Source organism: Tympanuchus pallidicinctus, unplaced genomic scaffold (assembly GCF_026119805.1).
Source record: "Tympanuchus pallidicinctus isolate F22 unplaced genomic scaffold, pur_lepc_1.0 scaffold11, whole genome shotgun sequence".
Lineage (NCBI taxonomy): Eukaryota > Metazoa > Chordata > Aves > Galliformes > Phasianidae > Tympanuchus > Tympanuchus pallidicinctus.
The window spans coordinates 11585022-11602283 of NW_026294627.1; the positions used below are offsets into that span (position 1 = coordinate 11585022).

General features: G+C 41.5%; 1 protein-coding gene across 1 annotated transcript; it reads right to left on the bottom strand.

Annotated features, from left to right (window-relative positions):
* Positions 1 to 6761: 6761 nt before the first annotated feature.
* Positions 6762 to 17246, bottom strand: LOC128074813 (stromelysin-1-like). Its single transcript, XM_052670940.1, is given in 11 exon segments — positions 6762 to 6862; positions 7526 to 7626; positions 8857 to 9016; positions 9400 to 9533; positions 11114 to 11270; positions 11393 to 11554; positions 12041 to 12113; positions 12115 to 12167; positions 13154 to 13302; positions 13389 to 13627; positions 17145 to 17246. Coding segments are annotated over 11 exon segments (1371 nt in total). The 5' UTR covers positions 17187 to 17246.
* Positions 17247 to 17262: the final 16 nt, after the last annotated feature.

Consider the following 17262-nt stretch of genomic DNA (forward strand, 5'->3'; position numbering starts at 1 on the left):
CGAAGTCTTGACCTGTTGAACACGTTTCTCAGCTCTGTTTATATAGCTAAATTGTAAATCAGTGACAGTCTGACTCATGCTGCATAATATCCTCTGATCAGTAAAAATGATGCATAACTGTTTCGTCATTAGGGAGTGATGAAATGAGTTTAACTAATGTTACCATGCTTTTTTTTTTTTCCCCTGAGCCTTCTGTTTTGGGCAATTTCATAGCGTTTTTAATAAATAAGGAAGTTCTCACCAGATAAAAGCTGGAATTTCATTTCATATATATGAAATATATATGAAATATATAATACAATTTGTGGAGCAAGTTCTTGATATACTGGAGCTACAATATGAAATAAGACATAGCAATAACATAACATTGCATTTTACTGTAATCAGTAAAAATATGTGTTCTCTTTCAATAAATAATAAAATACACTTAGTCAAAATAAGTATCAATAACATATAAAAGAAAATACAAATAACTGATCTGGGAATAATTAGCATCATAAATTCAGGTGACTTGCCATGAGATAATTAGCAGTTCTGTCTGAAACAATCTTGTGCTGTTCCCAAAACTGAGAGCTAAAATGGTTCAACAGGTTTTGACTGATGTTAAACAAACAGTCAGGTTACTGGAACACATAAGCTATGTTTCCACATACATGATAAACAGAATAATGCTTATACTCTTGGAAAAAAAAATGCAATGGGGTGTTTGGATCCATGCACAGAGATATTCTTTGATTGGGAAGACTACTTGAAGCTCAATTTGAGCATTTGTGTATCTTAAAAATAAAGATTGAAAACCATTTTGTGACACTGTGTTCCCTGTTTCAACAAGGAGTCAGAACTGTTGTTAAATAAATGAAGAGCTGCTCCTGAAAGACAGGCTGTAAATGTTTTCCAAGACTCCACAGTGGTCTTAAACAAGAGTGATTATATGTAGACATAGGGTTTGGCTAACTGAGTATTTGTGCAATTTAAGGCCTACTAGGAATTCCCACCTGACCTCCAACTACCCTGCAAGGATGTAGGCCTTCATACTTGCCATGTTATGGCAGCGAGCCTCAGGTGTGTGTCTCAGGTATGACCAAATGAACGATGCTCTGATGTAGAATCAACTTCAAGTGTTTTGATGCATAATATCTCTATATGTAATGTAGGAATATGAGCTTCCTTTTTGAAAATGAATTATAGGGAATGATTCTACTGATCATCTGGTACAGATTTTAAGATCAACAGAAGCTGACTGTATATGCTGTTTATGCTGAAATAAGAGGATTTTACATATGTGGGGTATGTGGGTACCTATAGTGCAGACCCCTAATTTCAAGAGAGCATTTCTAACTGCTAGGACAGCTAAGTACCAGAGTAGATGACCTGAAGGGGCTGCAAGCTTGCTAACTCTGAAAGCTGTCAGGCTGAATCTGGTGCTGTTCTCTTGCCAGAGAAACTGTGTAAACCACTATAGGTTTCTCCCAATACATTATAAAATTTTTTGTGTGTGATTAAATGTCATAAAAAGGAAAAATAAAGGCTAGTGTGAGATGGGAAAAGGCAAATACGTATGACTCTCCTTTATTTCTGATACCTCAGCAGGGTTTGATCTGAAGAAATATAATGTAGGGGGAAAACTTCATTGTTCTAGAATCACTGAATTTTGGAATATCCCAAACTGGAAGAGACTCACAAGGATCACTCCAAAGAAGTTGGAAATACCCTTCAAGAAGTATTCTAATTAGTTTCTCAAGTCCCAAGGCTATGTAACTACTATATAGTTCTACTATCACTGCAGCGCAGCATCCCCCACCACACTGAAGGTTAACAGAGCAGATACTACTCCTGGAAAAGTAAATTTCTTTATACTTCTTAATGTTTGTCATATTTCTTATGTGGAGTTATTGAATAAAAATAATACTGAACATTTCAATGCAATAATACATTAAAATCATGGAATACATTGAAGTCATTGAAATAACTAGGAAGATGATTCTGGAAAACAGCTTTTACAGATTTAAAGAGATTCAATCTCATGATTCACTCTCCTATTAAACTTCATTGTTAATGCTGGATACATCTGCAAAGTCTGAACAACTCAAATGAACCTGGGATTAGTGAAATGTTCCTTAAATTCTCTAGTTCTGTTTCTGAATTAGTGTTTCTCCCTAATATTTATTCCTCATGTATTTCTGTAGGCTTATTCAAATTTAGATCTTGAGTTAATATCCACATTTCTTTCTATTTTTTTCAGTATTTTTTTTTTCCCCAAGGAGTAGATCACTCCTTATTTCTCTATTTTTTTTTCTTTTATTTTCTGAAGGCGTAAGAGGCATCTTTAAACACCTACAAGCAAAGAAGACATGCAGATTAATTGGAAGCTCTAGGGGCTGCAATGGGAACATTAGGAAATCACAAGGTACAGATTGTACTGGAAGGTTCTGCTGCCATGCACATTTCAGCAAAAGGACTTTTGCCAAATTTTAACGTGACCAGAGGATACTGAGTCAGGCAGAGGGTTGGAGGGGACATCTGGCTATCTTCCTGGAAACTTTAAATAAACTACTTTTTAGGACAGCCAGTGACAGGATTAGAGAGCCCTGGTTTCCAGCACAAGCTGTGGGAGCCACTTATGTGCTCACAGAGTCATCAAGTGAAAATCTCAAACAACATCAGGAAGAGGAAGCAGAAGCAGTGTCTTCCCTCTGTCTTGGGAATTTCCATCATGTCAGGCCACAAAGTCATGTCCCATTTCACCATCTGCAGTGGTGTCCCACTGCGTGTCCTTCAGCACATCTCCCTCAAATGCGTGTAGGACAGCTTTCAGTCGTCTGCTCTTCCTATCACACAGCAGTCAGCATGTTGCCATGTTAACCTTTCCAAGGAAACCTGAAAGTGCCAAAATGAATTTGCTGAGTGCTAACTGGTGTCTACACAATCCCTCAATTTGCTTGCAGACCCATTTGTGTTACACTGAGTGGCTAAAGGCTCATGGAATCATTGAATATCCCAAGTTAGAAAGGGACCCTTGAGGGTCATTGAGTCCAGCTTCTGGCTCCACACAGGGACACCCAATAAACAAAACAAGTGACTAAGAGCACTGTCCAACACGTCCTGAGCTCTCATGAGCTCCTGCACCTCAGGGCCGTGCCCACAGCCCTGGGCAGCTGTTCCGTGCCCACCGCCCTCTGGCGCCGCCCTCCCCTGCCGCAGCTCCATGCCGTTCCCTGTCGCTGTCACACAGAGCAGAGCTCAGCGCTGCCCTCCGCCCCCTGTGAGGAGCTGCGGCCGCCATCAGGCCTCCCCTCAGCCTGCTCTGCTCTGGGCCAAACAAATCCAGTGACCTCAGCTGCTTCTCGTATGTCTCCCTCTATATCCTTCACTATCTTTGTATCCCTTCCTCAGATGCTCTTGAGTAGTTTTATGAGCAAGGGTCTCTTATATGCATGGGTAAGCGAGGTCTCACCAGACCCACCTGCCTTAGGATGGGAGCAGAGGCTGCAGGTCTGTGTGTCTGAGCCTAGGTTACAGGCACATCCACATTCCTGTGCGTGTCCATGCATGTATGTATGTGGATGTGCATGCACCTTCTGGGAACACCTCTTCTGGATGGACTTTGGGCATGGTGCTGTGCTAATCTCACCTTTGTCAAGGTACTGGATTTGGCATCTCCTAACTCACTGATTCTGCCTGAAGCGTGCCTGATGTCTCTATATAACCAATGGAGAGAGAGAAATCTGGCACTTACCTACCTCTTACTGTTGTTCGGAGACAGCCCTCGCCCAGACAACAAGCACCCATACAATACTCAGGTTACCTTGAATCACCCACCAGGTGCAGGACCATCTGCTCAGCACAGATAAACCCAAACGTGATGCCTAAGAAAGGGAGGAATTATGCTGTTGAGAATAAAGGGCCCTTGTTTTCAGGGGGGTTTCCATTCTTCCCCCAGGCAGTACAGCCTTATGACTCCTTGTATTAGCAATAACCACACTTAATATTCATGCACTTCTTTCTTGACAAAACTGCATCTTTTTTGCTTGTCATGAGTCAAGAGACTTCTAATTATCTCTTTCCTAGGTGCTCTACTCACCATTCCTTGTTCATCAGTTCTACATAGGAGCACAAGCATTGCCCAGGCTCATCAGGCACACTGTTCTTCTAGGTTTATCTACTTTTCAGAACCAACTGGAAATGATTGTTAGGCAGAAGTATAAAAGGACAAATATTTCCCCAGAAGAGCTTTTGAGCCTCCAACAATTTTCTGTCACAGTGATTTCCACTGACCTTGTGTATAACTTACCTACAGCTTGTATGGGATTCTTCAGGATAGTGTTCTATTCCCCCATTTATATATGAAACATTTTAAAATCCTCTAATGGCTTTAATTCTTCTCTTGCTAAGGTGAAACTGCAATGCTCATCACTGACTAAATAATGAAAAAATAAACTCAGTATGAATCACAGTGGGGTTTCCCTAAATCAAAGTCCTTCACTGCAGAATCACTGTAGAAAAGGGAACTTTGATTGGTTCTGTGTATTTAACATTGCAAAAAGGAAATAATTCATAGTTCACAGTTCAAAGAATTGTTTGTTAACATAATTGTCACATTTATACTTGCCATTTTTTCTCATGAACAGGTGGCACAAAAAAGTACAGTCGTCATTCTTCCAGGAAGTACTTTTTTGTCCTTTCTGAGCTGTCATGCATATCCTAATCTCTCCATATGTTTCCAATATATTTTGAGGGAACAAAATCAAAATCTTTTCACAAAACCAGAATGTTATTTTGAAAGAAGTTCTTTTCCTTGAAGGATGTTACTTTTTCTGGGAAGACTGGAATGTCAGGGATATAAATCACATCACTCAGTAGCACAATACAGCTGGTTGCCAGTTATTTTCCTCAAGTTAGCAGATTAATTAGGAGTTTTCTCTTAGTGAGCCATGTACATTTTAATACTGATATGAAAAAGCCGAAGGCAACCTTCCAACTCAGATGTTTTGAAGTTTGCACAATCTCTTGATTTACAATCAGCCAACATTGTACATGCTCCAAGACTGTGATCAGTCATGCCATTTACGAACCAGGATGTTGGGACAGTCAGTGGCAGGAGCACAAGTGTATAGTTCAAACCGCACTGAAGTCCAAAGGCCACTGAGATAGGGCTCAGGATGTGAGGTCCTGAATCAGCTCTAATTATTCTATTGTAGAAGAGCAATGCAGTGTGATGGCTCACAGACTGGGGTAGTGCCTGAATTACACCTCAGTGACTCGCACAACTCTCAGACAGGGCATCATCGCTGAAATCAGTAGCACTTTAAGGAGAAGGGAAGGAGTGCCACTTTTCGTGCCAAGTACCTGTTTCCTGAACACACACAATGGAAATCTAATCAGATCCTTCCCCCCTGCTGGAGCTGCTGCCTGGGGTGGGAAACTTCTCTAGCCTATCCTGGGCAGGATTTCTCTGCAGGTAAGTAGGTCTTGGGATGCCTTCAGAACTGACCTCACCAGCTTGAAATCCTTCACCTCTAAACATTGCAACTGTCATAGAAGATGCAAGGTTGTAAAAGTTAGCCTGAAAGAGGCAGCAATAAGGATAAATTTCTCTGCACGAATCTGAAAATTCAGTCTGCATATACCCAGGGGCTCTGGCCCATTTGGGACATACTGGATTTGGTGCAGGCTTTTTGTGATCTGAATTCTATAGGAGAAAGAATCACATGATAATCTTTTCCCTTGTGAAGACAATAAAAAGATGAACTTCATCCAATCTTGATGCAAACAGGCTAGAAATCTGGACATAAAGAAATACACAAGAAATTGAGGAAACAGTTTACTGAAGCCCTTGGTTTGAGTGTGCCACAAACAATGAATGTATCAGCTATGAATCCAGGTGTCAAAGCATACCTCAGAAGAGTACATCTGAAATGTAGGTCAATAATCTTTGGTTAAAAATTCTGTTTTTACAAAAATGATGAGGCTGACTTGCCAGTAGTACCAGGGCTTTTCAAACTAACAATTGGGAAGAAAAATAAGTCACCAAACAACAGTTGAAGAAAAAAAAAAAAAAAAAAAGCCCAACAACCAAGCACTGAAATTATTTTAAGACAGATAGTGACAGATAGTAGTAGAGTCAGTGAAACTCTACTTCTGCTACATATCAATTTCCAAGCTGACGTCACTGGAAGCTTTCTTATTGGATTCCAACTAACCTTAAAGTTAGAAGTTTTGAACCTGTTTCTCTGACTTTGGCAATGTCAGACACCAATTAGACCTATTCATTGCTTATTTTTGGAGGTGATGTAACTCAAATTAATCATTTTGTCTCCATTTTTGCCAGCGCAGCAAAGCCCTGCTTGTCACCTCCCTGCAGCAGGATATGGCAGCATCATTTGCACTGTTTGCTGCAGGAACAAATGTCATTTCTTTTGTCCTGCAGACTGAGAGTGTCTTACTGTGCTGTGGGCTTTGATGAAATGCAGATTAAACTTTCTCATGGTCTAAATTCACACTGGAGTGTCCCATTTGAGTAGCCCTGCTCCTAGAGGCTTTAAAAATGTTAGCCATTCTGATGTTAATTATGTACATATATGTATGTATCAGTATGCTAAATACTGTTTTTCAGTTATTTACAGAAGCACAGAATGAATATGCAGGGAATGATGTATGATGACTGAGTCTGAGCACCTATATGTTTCATATATTTACAGAAGATTGTGTTCATAGTGCAGTGATACTGCATTCTTTCCTACACCATTGCAGATTTCCTTTTCTTAACAAGGAAACCAGAAGTTTGTCTTTAGCAGGCGTGTTACTCTCTTCTTATCAGGGTCAAACTCAAATTGCTTTCTTCCTTGAAAGAAATAAAGGAAGTCTAGGAAAAAAAAAAAAAAAAGAAAAGAAAAGAAGGCGGGTTAATTAAGTTATTGCAGGTGTAAAGCTTAATACACTTTAACAACAGCTGGAAAGAGTTCCAAAAACTTTGCATATTTCACATACACTCACACTGCCAACAGTATCTGCTCCCAGGGATAATGTTTGCAAAGTGGTGCACTAGAGCTTGGGATCACTGCTCTTCAGTCTGTCCCAGCATCTCTCTTTTGAACTCACATCCTTTGTCATACAGGAGAAACAAGTGCTAATTATTATTCTCAAGGTAATGACATGTCAGGATGTGATAGCCTTGCTCACAGCAGGTAGACCTTATGCTGCTGAGACCTCAATGTCTTAACTGGTACTTCTCATGGCTTAAGTTACACATGGACATGAATGCAGATATTTCAGTCTGTCCGTTAGGGATGGCTATTTCAGCTGTGAAACAATTTTCAACCCTACATCAAATGTAGATATCATTACTTTTCAAGAGGGGAAAATGAAGCATGCAAGTGCTACGTGACTGTTGTGGGGTCTCAAGGGTCAGCCTCGGGGTTCTGAGGAGCCTGAAGAAAAGTCTCTATCTGTCCAAGCGCTTGCAGTCCTACGACCCTGAGAGTCTCTGGGTCATTCAATTCAGGTTCACTTGAGAAAAGAGACTCACTTTCATGCTGAAAAACAGCATCAACTTTTGCATTAATTCCTGGAAATGCATCTTTTATCAGTCTTGGCTTCCTGTCCATGGACTGATTTCTTTTATCATAAGTGAGAAAAACAAGAACCAACCTGATGTCAATTAAAAGTGCAAACAATTCATCATTATTTCAGCCCTTATTTCATCAATACTTCCCACCCAGGGAGCCAAGTTCACTGAGGACTTTCAGCAATATTCAGACAACCTTGAGACAGATCTGAGGTTCATAAACCATTATTTACTCAATGGGCCACACAGGAAGAATTACTTCTGTTTACATCATCTCAAGGTATAACTAAGAATACTCAATATTTAAGCCATTGTCACAAATCTGCCCTTTTTTGTATTGTTTTATTTTTAAGAAACTGTAGATAAGAGCTAGATTGAAAATCTTATCTCAAACATAAGTTACATTTGTGAAATTATTAAGAGATTGCTTTAATGTTCCTTCTCTGTAAGAAATGTAATTTTTTCTTAAGTTATAAGATATTTGAAGTTATTTTATCTAAGCTACCTACAGTAGGTATTGAATTTTAAGTGAAATTCAATTTATCTATCAGCATACTTAATCACAAGGCTGAAACATTCTATTTCTGATATGTTTGTTCAGCAAGAACAAATATATCAAACAATATCAGGAAAACGACTCAAGACTCCAGGCTGAGATTTTTAATGAAAACATGGAAGTGTAATCTCCTGCTCAAATTAGTAGTTTGTAGCTGGTTAGTTACTCCAGGATGCTCTCTGTGTGTATGATATACTGTATAGGGAGGATAGATGTTGTGTCATTTACCTACAAAACTAAGGTTGCCTACTGCTTCTGATATAGGAGCATCTCCTTCAGCTGTTAGAAATATAGGGCTGCAACATGGATCTGAGCAGCTGAAGACCATTCGTCTGCAGCTTCATGAGCTTTCTGTTGGCAACTGGCAAGAAGGTGGAATTCTTCTTAACCTACAGGAGTGGCTTTGATATGTCATGTGTCATTTTTGTTCTATCCGATTTCATGATGTGATTTCTGCAGCTGTAAGATGGCTTTTTTTTCCAAGGTAAGTAAATTTATGTAAATAAATGAACACATAACGTGTGTTCTAAATAGCAAAGCACTTAAAAGGAAAACTAAAAACATTTCTTCATTTCTTCTTCCTCTTTCATTTCCCTCAAATATTTCTTTTTTTCTATAGAATTTTGTGCAAGAGATGACCAAAACTAATGTGTGATTAATGCATCCTAAGTCATGACAAGATATTGATCACAAGATTATGCTTGATTCATTTTAGGAAAGTAATAGATAGTATCACCTCCAAAATTTGTCCGCTGTGAAGTAATATACTTTCCCCTTATTTCTGTCATAAAAAGCAGCATCAATTTTGGCAACATCCTTTGAAAATCCAAGGACGTAGAGTTTTTGTGGGTATCTGGGCGGTATGGTTTCTCCTCTCACAGCCCAGAATTCATTCCCTATTAAGAAAAGTTCATGAGAATGTGTTATCAGAGTCTTCCAGGAATTGTGTAAACCTTTGCATGAAAGCTTATCTTTTAATGAAAAAGAAACCACAGAGAGATAATACCGATTACTTGAAAACGTTTCACATATTGTTCTGCAGCCCAAGAAATCCAAGAATTGTACAGTGCACCATATTTTACAGAAATGAAAACTTCAGTCTCCCTCTCTATTTATCTTAGTTTTCCACAAGCTGCAACTGAAATACACCAATTCATTGGACTAAATTAAAATTAAATTAAAATTCATGGAATCCTACAGAAAGAGTGTGTTTTCCAATCTAGACATGATCTCTTAAGCTATTAAGAAAGGTAGCATTGGAATGTAGAAGACATTTTACCTTTAAAGAGGAGAATTTTGTCTTCCTCAGGAATTTCATATGCAGTGTCAACACCAGATGGCAGCCGTGGCCAGAATAAAGATACCAAATCAAAATCAACTTCTCTGACTGCAGGATGCTTGCGCCAAAAATGCCTGATGTAAATATAGCCAGGCTTTGTATACAATCAAACATTTACACTCAACTAATGCATAAAACCACATCGTGGCAGTCAGGACAGGATTTAGCTGACTAAACGCAGTCATGTCCCCTGTGTTAGTCACCCTAAACTCCTTGTAATAGCGGTGAAAAGAGTGTCATTTCCATGGTGAGGATTCCTTTCTTCTTGATACAGACATCCAAAAGAGGTCAGATGAACCGTTCCTTTAAAACAGCCATTAGTTTCCTTTTACGCAGAAGATGACCTAGAGGGACCCAGTTCATGTCTAAAAGCCAGTTTGGGGTACAGTTCTGGGAACAAATCTCCACCCCATGGTTATTAGCACCAGCTCAGAGAAATGATTGGAATGTGCAAGTATCTTCTGCAAAATACCACATTTCTGGATTTGAGAACTCAAATCCTTGAAGTTGAAGCTCCCTTTAGTGCTGATTTTGAGGGAAGCAGGGGGAAGCACAGCCCCATCTCTTGCAAGGGAAAGGAATCACCTCTCACACACCTTCTCTCAACTTTCTGGGCTGACATGCTTTTGAAGATGGGCTACTTATTTGACCTTAGCTCCGTATTAATTACCTTTGCCTTTTACTATTGTACTAAGTCACCAGCTCAGGGGATCTACAAGCAGGTGTAATGTCAAGATTGGTAGAACCTCAGATATTTCAAAGCAAGGATGCAATGAAAGTGTTGAGCACATCAGGGCTGGTGGTACCTTCTTCTGATGCTGAACGCGTTGGATGCCAACTATTAAGACTTGCTCCAGCCTAAACTGAAAGCTGCCTGTATTTTCATAGGAGACATCTTTGCCCATTCTGTTCATCCTGTTTCATTTGTGATCTTCCTCCTCTCTTTGTTTCTCTACCACCTTCCTCCTTTTTTCCTCCAATCTCTTACCCAGAATTCTCGTTCTTCACTAGAATCTTAATATTTTGATGTGGGAAAGGTTTCTAATTCTTAAAAATAATTCTTTGTTGTTTAAATCAGTGAGTACTCTGGAACCAAATAAGAATCACGAATTTTAGGTCTTTAGCATAGATCCCACTATTAAAGATTATTGAAGTGAAAGAATCAGAATTACTAGCAGATGGTAAATAAAGATATAACAATAATAGTTAACCTTCTGTAATAAATAAGAATACCGTGCTTGTTTCAATTGCAACAGCCAGATTGCTTTATGATTAATGCCTTCCACAATTTGGACTGTGATTTGAAGCTTGCAACCACTCAGGTGAATTTTTCTGCAAATAATAAATGATCCTAATACATAAATATCCCCTGTGAGATCCAGGCACTCCTTTTCAGTTGTATGGCATCACCAAATGCTAAAGTACTAACAAGACCATGGTCAGCATCAGCATAGCACAGGCTGTGGTTCATACAACAGTTCTCAAATTAGCCCTTTACCTGAAAGGTTAGATCTCTCTCTTATCTGAACCCCTTTAAAGTCACAGTGAGAAATCCCAGCTTAGGAATATTCAAAATAAAATCATTTTTTTCTGTGCTGTAGGGCATAATTTATAAATGATAGGTGGCTATTTTGGTTTCTGAAAGCTGACTTGCTTGTCTTTAAAGAATATTATCTCTCCACGGAAAGTGGTGACAGCATCAAAAGTTAAATCAGGGCCACAAGAGTTTGGCAGTACAGGTTCTTTTGACTCAGTTGGATCCTTTATTTCAGCAGAATCTCTTTGGTGATTAGAGGTGTTAGGAGAAGGTCCTAAAGGAATCAGTTAATGGAAGATACTAAAAATGCAAATTTGTTCAAATAAATCCAGTATGCAAAGGTACTCCAAAGGGTTTGGAATTACAAGCAATAGCTGATAAATAATTGGGAATTACCACAGAGGGACTGAACACCATTAATATCATCCTGATGAAGAGGGAAGACTGAAGGGTCAATTTTCCTATAAACTGGGTACATTAGAGCGTTGGGGTCTTTGGAATGGAAAAGTCCAAGTGAATGTCCAAACTCATGGGCAGCCACATAGAACAAGTTTGCCCCTGAAAACAACCAACAAACAAAAGGCATAAAGGAAGATACATGTATTTCATTTGTAACTCAAAACATGCAGGCTTTAAGAACCGCTGTCAGAACTGCTTGAAAGCTGGAAAATCTAGTTGGAATCAAAATTCACATCAGAAAGAAACGTAATGAAATTGTTAGAGTAGAAACCAAGGAAGTAGTACTGCAGAAGTCAGCGTGGAAGAACCCTAGAATTGTACATGTGACATAAATGTGTGGGAAGAGGATGGAGGGTTGGGGAGAAGCTCCCTGAGCTCCCTCCCACAGCATCTCTACTCAGCCCAGGGTAAAAGTTGTACTGATAATAACTTTTCAAATCAGAAAGCTCAGGGACTGAGCTGGGGGACAGAAAGCAGCTGCCCAGTCATCTCCTTCAAATCAGCCCCATTTTAAAGTACTTGAGCAGAGTGGAGAGACAGACCTTGTATTCCTTCTGTTTGGGCTATGAGAACTGAATTTCCTACCTTCTGTGCTTTTGGTCCAGGTTTCATCCTCATCAAAGTGTGCATCTCCACCAATGTCTTTGCCGGGTGCATGTTGCATGAGCAACAGACCATCCTGGGCCATCAAAAGGGATGAAATCATTGTGACCTGAGGAGTGAGTCCCAAAGACAGTTGACTGAAGGCTACAGCAGGAGAGGTAACAGACTTCAGTCAAGCACAGAGCTTTCTAGTCTGCTGATTTTGTAAATTTTCAAGATTCATTTCTACAACGGTTTTTCAAAAGGCCAATTTTGAGAAGGGAAAAGGGATAAATCAGGAATGAAATCTTGGCCTCCTTAAGACATGGGTGGACATTTATGTATTTACTCCATGAGGGAAGAGGAGGGGGACACGGTTTTGCTTGAAATACATTCTCTTACTTGCTCATAAGTTAAAATTTTCTCAAGCTCTGTGTCAGCAGCCCTCAGATGGTTTCCAACTGACCCTGACCTGAAGTAGTAACTGAAGTGCTGATGGCAGAAGGAAGGTTGTGGGGAGACTGTAATCCCTCCTCTGGAGAGCCTTTGAAGGTCAACTCCAGAACAGTGTATGTGAGCATAGATTTAACGGTTATGTGCAGTGCCTAGATGTGTGGATAGGTATATTTGGTTGGAAAAAGAGGAGCTGACTAGGAAAGTGCATGCATGCACAGCTGTTCATGAAAGGAGAGAAGGTAAATCTTCCCTGAGGGCAATGCCAAAAATACAAGCCTTGAGTATGTCTAGAACTTATTTAGCTCACATAAAGCCCATGACTAATCCTAGGAGTGTACTAGAGCTGCCCACGCCACGGTGCTCTGAGCGTGATCATACTCCACAAGTCCTGAGCCTCCTGTCGTAGAGCGTGCATTGGCATCAAGCGCTAAGTATAGATTCAGTGAACTACAGTAGCTCACTACATTTACTTTCTCCCTGCTTCTTTTCATTTCTCTCTTAATCTCCCCCAGACATCTTCAAGAATCATCACTATAACAACTTGGGCAAGGTCTGTGTTTTTCTGTGCATTACATGAGAATAAATCACGACTATTTCAGACAAACTGCTTCACACTGGCAGAAGTTGGAAATAACTCATTATGCTTACGTAGACTTTTACCTCCAGTTGCAAAGGAGATCATTATGTCTGCATCACCTCTGCCCTTCTTGATGAATTTCAGTGGGGTCACACTGCTCCAAATGCTGAATGCTTTCTTGATTGCTGCATTGACATCTGCTGGGCGTAAGTCTGGTGTGTAGTTTAATATCCTTTAAAATACAAAATAGAAAAATAACTGCATTTAACTTAGCTACATAACGCACTGTCTGTACATTAAGGATTCCATTATAATTACCTGTATGTCAGAACTTGTTTTGCCCATTTTGGCTCTCCTGCAAAGGTGGAGAACCCAGCTACATCAGGGAATCCACAGCGACTTTTCCACACTAGGTCCAAAGTGCTGGAATCTGGTCTCCCTGTCACCTCCAGCCCAAAGAATTCCTGCATTTCTTTTATTTTTTTTGCCACTGCACTGTTACTTTTCCAAATGAAAGATTCTCCATCTTCCTTAAAGCTGTAGTAATTTTCCAAGTACTTCTAATGGAAACAAGATATTTTAGGACAGTCAAATACGTTTATCTTTGAAGCTCTTAAAGATTATACTAATACTTCTTCAGACCTGTTTGATACTTTATTTGATATTTTATGTTTCTTGAGAACAGGGATAACAGAGCTTGTTATAGACTATCTGGATGTTTTTCTCTTAGTGAGTTCTTTTTAGATTATATTATGACTACATTATGGCTTTGCATTTTACTCAGAAGACATTCTGATTCATTATTTGTCTAATAAGTTGAATGTTTTCTGCTAGTGTGCCTTCTACCTGCTCTGTGCTCCGGGGTTATCTAGAGTCTTTTAAAGCCAGCAGTGAAAAAACAGAAACATACGAGTAACTACAAAATTTAGGTAGCAGTATCCTATACACACATATTTTTTAGAGTAATAATTTGGAAAAAAATAAAATCCACATCTTATGAAGAGCTGCATCTCATAATACCAGAAGTCACATAAATTACTACATTTCCACCTATAAATCAAATGTATACTGACTCAGATGTTTCATTATTTGTAGAATCAATTCATCACTGATATAATTAACGCATCATCAGTTTTAATTGCTCTCTGCAAAAAATAAAACAGGGATGAGTCAAGATTAAAGAAGCTTTTGCTGTCACTGTACGTAATGCAGGTCCACACTGAGAAATAATCTTGTTATTCATTCTAACGGAATTTGCAGTACATTTTGCATTAGAATCATAGAATCATAGAATCATAGAATCATAGAATCACCAAGGTTGGAAAAGACCTAAAAGATCATCCAGTCCAACCGTTCACCTATTCTCAATTGCTCCTACTAAACCATGTCCCTCAATACAACATCCAGTCTTTCCTTGAACACCCCCAGGGTCGGTGACTCCACCACCTCCCTGGGCAGTCCGTTCCAGTGCCTGACCACCCTTTCCGAAAAGTAATACTTCCTCATGTCCAGCCTGAATCTCCCCTGCCGTAGCTTGAAGCCATTCCCCCTGGTCCTATCACTAATGACACGAGAGAAGAGGCCGACCCCCAGCTCACTACAGCCTCCCTTCAGGAAGTTATAGAGAGCAATGAGGTCTCCCCTGAGCCTCCTCTTCTCCAGGCTGAACATTCCCAGCTCCTTCAGCCTCTCCTCATATGGCCTGTGTTCCAGACCCCTCACCAGCTTTGTTGCCCTCCTTTGAACACGTTCCAGGGCCTCAATATCTTTCTTGCAGTGAGGGGCCCAAAACTGGACACAGTACTCGAGGTGCGGCCTCACCAGTGCTGAATACAGGGGAACAATCACCTCTCTGCTCCTGCTTGCAACACTGTTTCTGATGCAAGCCAGGATGCCATTGGCCTTCTTGGCCACCTGGGCACACTGTCGGCTCATGTTCAGCCGAGCATCAGTCAATACCCCCAGGTCCATTTCCTCTACGCAGTCCTCCAGCCACACCGCCCCAAGCCTGTAGCGTCGCCTGGGGTTGTTGTGGCCGAAGTGCAGGACCTGGCATTTGGCCTTGTTGAAACTCATCCTATTGGCTTCAGCCCAGCTCTCCAGCCTGTCCAGATCCCTCTGTAGGGCCTCGCTACCCCCAGGCAGATCCACACTTCCAGCCAATTTGGTGTCATCTGCGAATTTACTGAGGGTGCACTCGATGCCCTCATCGAGGTCATCAATAAAGATATTGAAGAGGACAGGCCCCAGCACCGACCCCTGGGGAACACCACTCACAACCGGTCGCCAGCTGGATTTGACTCCATTTACCACCACTCTCTGTGCCCGGCCCTCCAGCCAGTTCCTTACCCAGCCAAGAGTGTATCCATCCAAGCCTCTGGCTGCCAGCTTCTGCAGGAGAATGCTGTGGGAGACTGTGTCAAAGGCTTTGCTGAAGTCTAGGTAGACCACATCAACAGCCTTTCCCTCATCCACCAGATGGGTCACTAGATCATAGAAGGAGATCAGGTTGGTCAAACAGGACCTGCCCTTCATGAACCCATGCTGGCTAGGCCTGATCCCCAGGTCACCCTGCACATGCCGCATGATCTCCTTCAAGACAATCTGCTCCATAACCTTCCCTGGCACCGAGGTCAGGCTAACAGGCCTGTAGTTCCCCGGATCCTCCTTACGACCTTTCTTATAAATGGGAGTCACATCGGCAAGCCTCCAGTCTTCTGGGACCTCACCAGTCAACAAGGAGCGTTGACAGATGATGGAAAGCGGCTCGGCTCTCACCTCCGCCAGTTCCCTCAGCACTCTTGGGTGGATCCCATCTGGCCCCATCGACTTGTGGCAGCCCAGTTGGAGCAGTAGGTCTCTGACTGTTTCCTCCAGAATCACAGGGGGGTTAGTGTGCTCCCTAGCCGAGATTACCAGGTCAGAGAGAGGAGTATCCTGAGGATAACTGGTCTGACTTTTAAAGACAGACGTAAAGAAGGCATTCAGAACCTCCGCCTTTTCCTTATCCTCAGTGGTCACATTCCCAGCCTCATCCAGCAAAGAGTGGATATTCTCCTTTGTCCTCCTCTTACTGTTAATGTATTTATAAAAGAGTTTCTTATTTCTTTTCACCCCAGCAGCTAGGTTAAATTCAAGCTGGGCTTTTGCCTTTCTGATTTCACCTCTACATATCCTAACAACTTCCTTGTATTCATTTTGAGTGGCCTGTCCCTCTTTCCACAGGCGGTAGGTTCTCTTTTTCTCCCGGAGCCTCAGGAACAGTTCCCTATTCATCCACGCCGGTCTTCTTCCCCGCCGGCTCATTTTGCAGCTCAGGGGGACTGCCTGCTCCTGCGCCCTTAAGACTTCCTTCTTGAAGAGCAACCAGCTCTCTTGGACCCCCTTACTCGCTAAGACTGAATGCCAGGGGACTCCCCTTATTAGTCCCCTGAACAATTCAAAGTCCGCCCTCCTGAAGTCCAAGGTAGCAATTTTACTATTCCCCCTCCAGGCTCCACCATGAATCACGAAGTCTATCATTTCATGGTCACTCTGCCCAAGACAGCCTCCAACCTCCACATCTCCCACCAAACCTTCCCTGTTTGTGAACAGCAGGTCTAGTGGGGCAGTTCCTCTCGTGGGCTCTCTGACCAGCTGTATCAGGAAGTTGTCCTCTATGCATTCCAGAAACCTCCTAGACTGCTTCCTCTGTGCTGTGCTGTACTCCCAGCATATGTCAGGGAAGTTAAAGTCCCCCATGAGGACAAGGGCAGGCGACTGTGCAGCTTGTGCCAGCTGCTTATAGAATACCTCATCTGTCTCTTCATCCTGATTTGGAGGTCTATAACAGACGCCCACCAGGGTGCCTGTCTTGTCAGCCCTTCCTCTGATCTTTACCCATAGGGATTCAACGTTATCGTCCCCGGTCATAACCTCAGTAGCATAAAAGCATTCCCTAACATAGAGAGCCACACCGCCACCCCGCCTTCCTTGCCTATCTTTCCTGAAGAGTTTGTAGCCATCCATTGCAGCACTCCAATCGTGGGAGCAATCCCACCACGTTTCCATTATGGCAACTAGGTCATAGTTTGCCTGCTGCACAATGGCTTCCAACTCTTCTTGTTTGTTGCCCATGCTGCGTGCATTAGTGTAGACGCACCTCAGCTGAGCCCCTTGCTTCTCACCTAATCCCAATACCACTTCCCCAGGC